The following is a 9,527-nucleotide window of genomic DNA, read 5'->3' on the forward strand; positions in this document are numbered from 1 at the left end:
ACATAACACATGCGACCCCAGCTAACCTGGTGGGGCAGCAAAAACCACGATGTCGATGGGAGAACATGAACCCACCACCTTAGCCACAAATGCAGGGTTGGGCTTCAAAATCATCCTCACATCCCCCAGAAAAAGCTGAGCGCATGACTGGTCCACCGCAAGCGCGTGGATGTCACTAACCCACTTAGCCGAAGCCAGTGCCAACAACAACACTGCCTTTAGAGACACATGTTTCAAGTCTGCCCCCTCCAGGGGCTCAAAGGGGGGGCCCTTAAGCCCCTCCAAAACCACAGCAAGATCCCATGGTGGTACCAGTGGTCTGGAAACGGGGAGAAAACCTGCATGCTCCCTTCGTTAAACAGCAAACCAGCGGGTGCTGTTTTCTTCCCAAACCCCACATGACCGGCGGCAATAGCTTGACGGTGGAGAAAGCTTTCCGTTTGTCAATCAGGTCCTGCAAGAATGACAATATCACTCCTACTGGACACTGAAAAGGAATGTGGCCATTTCTGTGACACCATCCCTCAAACACTTACAGTCATACAGGGACCTAGTGGAGGAGGCTCAAGCACTTTGTATTGTGCTAATCACCTGCTGTGAAAGGCCCACAGCTGACAGATTTAGCCACTCTGGGGCCAAGCCCACAGCGTCAGACACTCTGGGTGCAGGTCAAAGACCGTCCCTGCCCCCTGTGACAGCAGGTCCCTGCGCAGCAGGAGCTGGCAGGGCTGAGCGCACAGACACTGATGAATCTCAGCTAGCCAATGCATCACTAGCCAAAAATCCCCTCCGGGACAATGGGCATGTCCATGACATGGTCCCTCTCCCTGTCTGCCAGGCTGGCGAGGTTGAGCCACCGCGCACGTTCCTGCAGAACCATGTTCCCCAGCACCTTTCCCGGGGCCTGGACCGCACAGAGAAACAGGTCGGTGATGACCAGAATCTCCTCCCACGTAGCTGGGTCCAGAGTCTGCGCAAAATCCTCACACAAGTCAGCCTGATAGGCTGTGAGCAGGGAGAGGACATCGAGCGCTCTGGCCAAAAGCGCAGCCGCCTTTATGCCTTTTCAGTCAGAGTCGACTGAAAACGGTCAGACTTGGGCGGCAGGCTGGGGCTCCTGGAGGACACTGCTGACAGCCGGCTGCCTTGAAGGTGCGGTGCAACGAGTGGCTCCATCGGAGGCATGCGGAGCAGACCCAGGCTCTCCATCGCCTCGCAGTCGAGGGAGGAGGCCCCGGGAACCGGGCTCCTGCTGCTGAGAGGGCGGTCTCTCCATGAGCACACCACCTCATCCAGCAGCTCGGGGAAGACGGGGTGAAGTTGCTTCGTCACGCTCTTGGCCATGGGGATTTTCTTCCCTTCGTAGCAGGATCTGGTGGTCTCGGATACGACAGCAGGCCAGGGGATGGGATAGGTGGTACTACCTGCGGCGGACGGACACGTTTCACCAGCCAATCAGGATTAGCGTAATGAGATGAATGCTTCTTAGGTCTGCAGCGGGGCGTGCATCCCATAGTGGGACATCGAGTGAAATATTATGAAAGAGAACTAATTTCACACGATTTCCAAGCTGTCATGCCAGCTGGGTGGGGTGGGCATCACGGTTGGCTTAACAACAAGACAATAAACAAGAGAATTACCGTCAACATACAACAAACTCATCAACAGAAAAAACTGACACTTTAATGTTTAAAATAGACGTTATGCAAAACATCAACTGATTTCAAATGGAAAGATTGACATTTTTTATTATTACAGAAAAGAAAACAGCAAAGCTGGAATTTATTGCATCGTCACATCCAAAAACCCATTTCTTCCAAGACAAAAGCAAAACACTGTACGAAGCAGAAGCTGATCACGCCTTCCTTGGTGCCCTGTTGAAAAATTCTTATGTATAAAATGAACATGGTGTCCTTATACTAAGTATATTAATACAAGCTTGGGTACATCATTTACCGTTTGCTGGGTCAGCGGCATCATGGCGGAGGGTGTTTACGTAGTCCGTGGTATTATCTGAACCATCCAGACATTCCCCACCTTATGACATAGTCTTAAGTCTGAAATAAAGTCTCACACCATAGCATTTGTGAGAGTTGGAGACACCATGTTTTATTTTAGATGGAACCACAACGAACCGTGTTAATCTCTCCTTTTATTTTTTTCTCAACCAAGGCATCTAAACAATATTCAAAAATCCTAAACACATACACAAGAAAAAACTTGACTTTAACAATACAGAAGCAGAAAAAAAATGAATCCTTTTATATCCTCAAATTTCATTTAGTAACTATAATATGTTGTGTAATAACTTGTATCTTTACTTTCTTCCTATTTTCATGCTTTCACTTAGGTTTTGTTTCTTGATTTCTTCAATGTCTTGGCAGGTTTCACTATGCAGCTCGTATCTGGGATGGTGTAAAGAAGTCCTCAGCCCTCTCTGAATACAGTCGCCTCCTCTGTTAGCACCTTGATTGAACTGCTGTATACACAGTAGCCTCTGTAAATGTGGAAAATAAAGTTTCATAAAAGACTATGTTTATCTGAGAGGCAGCATGTGCTGTGGCAGTTGCTAACAGCACACTGGACAGGCTTCTTCAAGTTCATTCCCAACTGTCATGTTAATGGCACATTCTTATAAACTACAACTCCGTACTCCAGCCCCAGGCCTCAGGAAATAATGTTTACAGTCACGATTGCATCCTGTACAGAGTAGCAAGGAAATTGTAAAGAGAGAGGAAGAACAGCTCTCTGAACACCTAAGAAAGATGTAACATTTAGATTTGTACGCCATTTGTGGACGGATGGTGCACATTCTGTGAAATAATAAAGAGCTTTCAGTTAGTTATTTCTTGATTTCAGTGTGCCATTAAACGTGCAAGATATTTTGTCATTCATACAGAAAGAAAAGGACTCATGGGGGAGAAAACGTTTAATGGGTTGGTGTTGCTGCGGTCTGTCAAAAACAGGATACAACTTGTGCAGATCAGCAGTCAGGGCAACAGCGATACAGAAAAGAAAGGGGAAAAAAACACCAACAGACACGCAAACTCCTGTGGACACTTTAAAAGTCATCTATTATTCTAACATTGTGGGCAAGTTCTCGATGTGTCAGGGCAAATGTTCAGATTACGCCTTAAGCAAATGCAGCAAGTAAGTTTCATTTCCCTATAAAGTTTCTTTTTCTATTCGTTTGCTTTCATGTGCTACCTCTATGCCCTGAGCTACTTGTTTTGCCTAACCAAAGTATTAAAACTTGTGTTCGGAAGCTGCAACAAACCAACTGTGACACTAGCATGTTGCAACATTTTCATGCACCAGACCTTGAACTGCAATTTGAATCTTGGAGCTATAGTTAAAAAGTTACAAATAATGAATTAATTAATTTAAAACTGATTAAAGGATCCCCCCCCCCCCCCCCCCAAGCTTTGCTTGCACTGGCTTCTTGCGTGATACTTTCCAAGGTTGTCTTTAATAGTGGACTCTCAAAGGCTTGGAAAAAGGCGTGTTGGATTTGACTGCTGGTCAGACAAGTAAAATTATTGCACTGTATATATTTTAACAGACAACCAACCATATACTTCCTTCCCAGAGACAATAATGATCAAAACTGCAAGCAGCGTTGATTGGTCCCTCGCACATTTGCCCCCCCCCGATGCCACCACATTCGGGGTAAAATTCCCTTCAGAGAAGGTCTACTCTACATAATGCCCATCCCTACAACTTAAAAGTTGGTTTCCCAAAAGAGTGGTGCCAAGGCTGCAGAAACCAGCAGCAAAGTACCGTGTATGTTATATATGCACCAGATGATACCAAAGGGCCTTTAAAAAAATGTGTGTTTTATGGAGATGCATTCATGAGATGTGCATCTGTTCCTGATCTCCTTTTGTGAGCTTTATGATCAGGGGATAGTAAGGACACCAAAAGTGGAGCTTGGTGGTCTGGAGGGAACATACCACATCAACAAAACTTAGTTAATAGCAAGACCATCTAATGTTTTGAAGGTGATCAGTAGGATTTTTAAATCAATTTTAAATTCAACAGGAAGCCAGTGAAGGGAAGCAAGTACAGAGGAGATGTGCTCATACGTTTTTGTAGCTGTAATAAGAGATCTGAATGGTTGCAATAGCTCAACCAGTGGAACAAGTTAATCATCAAAAAACAGCGGAAGAATTCAAGAAAGAAGATCTCAGTAGGTTGAACGTTGACTTATGACGACCACATTCCTTTGCCCCTCCGTTTTGCCTCCGCGCCTTCGAGTTGCTCAGTTTATAAATAAAACTTGACTTCATCATTTTGACCAATCGCCACAATTAGTGACAACTAACAAACACAAATCATTTTATTTGTGGGCAGTGCCACTTTCTTCAGGCCAATCAGCTGCACTAGTGTAGTTTGCTGTGTTTTTCTTTCGACAAGGGGGCCAGTCAGGACACTTAAGAACCCAGCCCACCGGGATTTGTCCCGCTGCTCCCCAGAGCCTGTTTGGGCATTGGCCCTAATGACTGCTTCCTGATAGTCACGATAAAATAGTTCAGCTTTGAAGGAGTTTCACAAATCATATTATATAACCCAGAAGGGAGGCTGGTGTGCAACTTCCTTATGTAAACTCCCACGGATGAAGACCAGCACTGGCTCAGAATCAGAGTCAGAAGCAAATGTTGCCAGGCAGTCAGTTGGGTGTTGTTAGCTAGATTCATCCTCACTGATCAGGGGGTCCCTTTTAAAACTAAATATTTATGAAATAGACATAAAACTTCAAAGGAATGCACTTCTGTACAGCTTTTAGTGATTACTCTTCCAAATATGGTCACTTCTGGCTTTAAAGAGTGTGGCGTGACAGTGTCCAGAAGCAAAAGTCAAGTTAGATCAAACAAAGATTGTTCCTGCAAAACAGCAGAATCACAAAATGGGCAGTTCAACCAACACAATAAGAAGATATTGACACAAAATTGCTCATAAAATTCAAGTTCAGGCCTATGAAGTCTCAGGCACCAACCCACCCCCATGCCACCCCACCCTAAACTGAAATTATGCAAACTGTCAATCATGGAAGAAGGAGTGGTCTGGTGGCTTGCACAAGCCCCCCTCAGCAGAGCTATATTTAAAGCCTGATGGGAACAAAATAACTTTTTTTGTGTTGCACCCAGAAAAGAAAATGCATCTCTGTACACTGATCCTTGGCATTTGGCTTCTCCCAAAAGGCAAGTTTTTCTTCTATTTAAGATATTGTTTTAATGTCATCTTCTTGAATAACTATTATGATTTATTTCGATGTTTTCATGTAAAATTAACTTTAGATTTAGCTGTTTAACCAAACCGCTTCGTCTGCAGTTTCATGATTGTTTTTTCTTTAATCGAAATTCTGTTTACACCTTAAGGCTACTTACAGTAGTTTTCCTTCAGCTCAATTTCCTTCACATTGGATTGTTTTTGCTTTTTTAATTTTCATTTCAAGAATGATTATTCTCTCTTCATTTATTTTTTGTCAGTCAACACTCTGAAATGTTATGAGTGTTTACCTTCGCCCTCTGGATCTTGCACTGACACTCCCAAAGAATGCCCTACGGATAAGTGCAGTACCCTCAAAATGGTTACCTATGCCGGTAAGTTGATGAATAGGTTGAACAGGTTAATTGATCCCTGTCATGTCTGGCTTATAATGGCAAATGTTTGGTTGCAGGTACCTCAAAAGTCATGGATATGACCATGAAAACGTGTGCCGTGGGCCCAGAGTGTGTTGACGCTTCAGTCAACTTTGGAATTTCCAAGACTCTGGTGGCCAACAAGTGCTGCACGACCGCTCTCTGCAACGACAAGCCTGGCTCCGGTAACCTGCATCCTCCACTCAGCTTTATTTATATAGCAGTTTAAAAAAATAACACAGTTGACCAAAGTGCTGAACACAAAAATGGAGTCAAAGGAAAATATTGAACAATTTAAAACATGAAAAAAAAACATGAAAGCATAAAACAGTAAATTAAACAAACACTGAAACCAAGACCTCAAACTGAATTAAAAAGCCAAAGCGAAATAAAATTAAAAAAATAAATAAAATGGAATTAATTAATTAATTAAAAAAATGCGAAAAATTATGTTTTAAGGGCGTATTTAAAATATTTAAATAAAAAAACTAAAACAAAAAAAACGGGAAGTGAGTGGGTAAATCTGTTTGTCTAGTTTGATAGATGATAAACCGCAGACACCCCCAGATTCCTCGACAACCAATAACTCGTTAGTTCCTCGCTGATCTGCGGATCTGAGGGAGCGTGGATGAGTCTACGGCCGAAGCAGGTCAGACAAATACTTTGTAGCGAGACGATGAAGACATAAAAAAACCAAACATTTAAAATCATTTAAAAATCAAACGAAATGGCAGTCAATGAAGTGATCCTAAAATTGGAGCAATATGCTCTTGTTTTCTTGCACCGTTTAAAAGTCGGGCAGCAACGCGTCGAACTAACTGTGGATGTGGAGGAACTAACTGGAGGATGTGATAAAAGCATGGATTCATATCTCAGAGGGAGGAGGGGGTAGAAAATGCTTAACCTTGGCAAGTTGCCGCGGGTGAACAAAGCTGGACTTGAACCAATATGTGTATCAAAGGTACAGTTTATGTCCGGTTTTACACCGAGGCTGGCTACTGTAGCTTTCACATGTTTGCTTGCCCAAGTCGACATGCACCTTTCTATTGGTGTTAATTTAGTTTGTTTTAATGTTGTGCATTGATTTTAACCTATAACCTACTGTAGGCTATATCATGTGCAAAACCGGGAAATAATAATTCTGTTTCATTTTCTTTTCACCAAAATGATTGTGAAATGCAGAAATTCTTGGTTAATAAAAAATGCCATGTCCATTAGCAGTGGAGCAGTTTTTGCTTTTAATCTTGAGAAATGGCAGCTTTGTTCTCGATATACAGAAGCACACCCCTACTCAATCAAAGAAAAGGAAGACAGAATAAATCTATGATAGCCAGAAACAGTCTTTACTACAAAGTCCCAGCACAGTAATATTTTAGAGATGTTGAGCCGCAGATGATCCGTGAATGTGAGGACATGTTGGAAATGTTCTTGTATTTTACAGCCGTGAATTTAAAAAAACAACAACTTTATTTAAGCATTAAAAGTATTTGCTCTGTCTGATATTCTATTTCACAGACTTCGTCAAATCTAAACCAAATGGCAAAAAGTGCTTCACCTGTGACGGATATTCGTGCACCAGTACTCTAAGCTGTGAGGGAAGTGAGGACCACTGTGTTAAAGCAACAAGTAAGACGCTCGCTTCCTACTTCAATTTCCAGCTTCTTCCTCTGCTCAGAATAATAAGCAGATATAAAACAATAAAACTTTAACAATAACAATGTTTTTATTCCCTCAGCGGCTGGAGGAAATGAGAAAGTGACCTTGAAGGGCTGCGCCTCCAAAATGGCGTGTTCAGGTCAAATTAAACAGCAGATGGCTCAAAGCATGGGAGAATTCACCTGCTGCCAGGGAGACTTCTGCAACAGCGGCAGCAGTGTGAGAGCTGGCCTGCTGCTGTTGGTGGTGCCGCTGATCTCTTTGGTCCTGTGTTCATAGAGGACGATGATGATGGTGCCAGCATCGCTTCCTTGTATTTATCATCTCATATTTGCTTTGTAAAAGTGAGATCAGGTTATTTTTTTAAATTTCAATTACAAAGTTTAACATGCTTAAAATGCCATTTTAAAATGCCACTTTTCGCTTCGGGCAGTTTCTGATGTGCTCAGGGTTTCCCTCATCCATGCTGTCTCATTCAAATTAAAAAAATGATATAATAGTCAGTGCCAAAATAAAGTGGATTTCTGTTTAAATTGCAGTTATTAAAAATGTTTTGATATTTACATATGAACAAATTTGCATGTGTGTCCTTTCTTATTTGACTGAATCATATTTTGGATTTTTGATACTTGTCCATGTAGAGGTACACTCTTGTGTTATCTGCATACTTTGAATGTTTAAAATAAAATAAAAATACCCTGTCTTTTATGTGTTCTTGCATTTTTCAGAGTAAAGAATACTGAATTTTATGAAAGATTGACATGAAATTAAATGTAAACGGTTAGATGTGAGTGTATGCATTTATGGGGCTTATTGGTATTTTTATATTGTCCATTAGGATTATTATAAACATATATCTCTAAGTTAAGTTTATATGATAAATAGTTGTCTGTATGTGGTCCTGTCATGGACTAGTGTACTGTAGATGAGCAGTGGTGAAGAGTAACGGAGTAAATTTACTTGAGTACTGTACTTAAGTACATATCCAGAGGATTTGTACTTTACTTGAGTATTAGATTTCTTTGGTACTTATTACTCTTACTTGAATACATTTCCAAGACAAATATTTTTACTTTTACTCGAGTAAATTTCTAGGAAGGCTGAAAAGTACTCGTTACTTTCAGGTCTGCTCTTTTTTCTTCTTCCCTAAAATCCTATTGGACACAAGCTGTTTTTGTCAAAGGAGGAGACCTATCACAGTGCACGCTCTCCACTGGGATGTACGTAAAGCGGAAATACGTCAAGCCTCCTCAAAACGATACCGCCAAAGTAGCCTGCAACAATTAATTTAGAAAAAATATAGTAATTTACTGATGTGGAAAATAAGAAATTTACTCTTACTCTTACTCTTACTTTTACTTAAAGTAAATTTAAAAGCATTTACTTTTGGATACTTAAGTACCTTTAAAAGCAAGTACTTTTCTACTCTTACTCAAGTAATATTTTGACTGAGCTACTTTTACTTGTAACGGAGTAAATTTTGACCAGTAGTATTTGTACTCTTACTCAAGTACTGGGGTCGAGTACTCTGTCCACCTCTGTAGATGAGTGAGCTGGGATAGGCTTTAGCAGACCCCAGTGACCCTAAAAAGAATGAAACATGGATAGATATACTTCTAAGATGTGAAATCAGTAACAGTTGTTTGCATCAGCAAAGCATTGCAAGAAAAGAGGTACATGTTTCAATATTTCCAAAACACGGAAATGTCACAATCCTTGGTTCAAAATGTTGTGGTTGTCAAAGTAAGCTATTTTGTGTAGGGCAAAGATGTAAAAATGAATTGGCTCCAATAGCATGTATTTTTCTTGCCCCATTCTTGGATAGTATTTTATTTGAACCTAACTGTATCTTAATTCTAACCATAGCTGCTCGCAAATGAGAGCAAAGTGAAGACATAAGCAGTGGAAAGAAGGAAACAGGAAACTGTGTCTTGAAAGACAAAACCAAAAGCATGTGTACAATGTAACGTAACTGTGTCAAAGTTGTACACAAGTGGCATACTTTCTCCCGGAACAGTCTAAAAGTGAGACATATTCTTTACTACAGTTACTTGTATGTCATCATCATACCCTGTCTTTTCTCTGGCCAGGCTCAGGCTCACAGCAGATCATCTGTCAGCCAGAATGTAATTCTCTGAAAAAATATTTCACAACAGCAACAACACAAGATACAGCAATAACCTCACATAAATGTGCAGTAGTTTAAAACAGTTATAACGTATTGCAAAT

The 9,527-nt window shown here is 41.2% G+C and overlaps 2 protein-coding genes across 3 annotated transcripts in view; both read left to right on the forward strand.

The window, feature by feature from the left end:
* smg9 (SMG9 nonsense mediated mRNA decay factor) overlaps positions 1 to 4,940 on the forward strand; it is a 20,497-nt gene extending 15,557 nt beyond the window's left edge. For both annotated transcript variants that reach the window (XM_061716569.1, XM_061716568.1), the window contains exon 13: positions 2,385 to 4,940. In XM_061716569.1, the coding sequence (XP_061572553.1) occupies positions 2,385 to 2,463 (79 nt within the window). In that variant the 3' untranslated portion in view covers positions 2,464 to 4,940. The remainder of the gene's footprint in view (positions 1 to 2,384) is intronic.
* A 135-nt stretch (positions 4,941 to 5,075) lies between these two features.
* Positions 5,076 to 8,006, forward strand: LOC133428983 (urokinase plasminogen activator surface receptor-like). Its single transcript, XM_061716595.1, has 5 exons — positions 5,076 to 5,201; positions 5,490 to 5,603; positions 5,681 to 5,827; positions 7,158 to 7,268; positions 7,378 to 8,006. Exons 1-5 carry the CDS (start codon positions 5,156 to 5,158, stop codon positions 7,575 to 7,577), a joined length of 618 nt encoding a protein of 205 aa, XP_061572579.1. The 5' UTR covers positions 5,076 to 5,155; the 3' UTR covers positions 7,578 to 8,006.
* Positions 8,007 to 9,527: the final 1,521 nt, after the last annotated feature.

The sequence above is a fragment of the Cololabis saira genome, chromosome 3 (assembly GCF_033807715.1).
Source record: "Cololabis saira isolate AMF1-May2022 chromosome 3, fColSai1.1, whole genome shotgun sequence".
Taxonomy (NCBI): domain Eukaryota; kingdom Metazoa; phylum Chordata; class Actinopteri; order Beloniformes; family Belonidae; genus Cololabis; species Cololabis saira.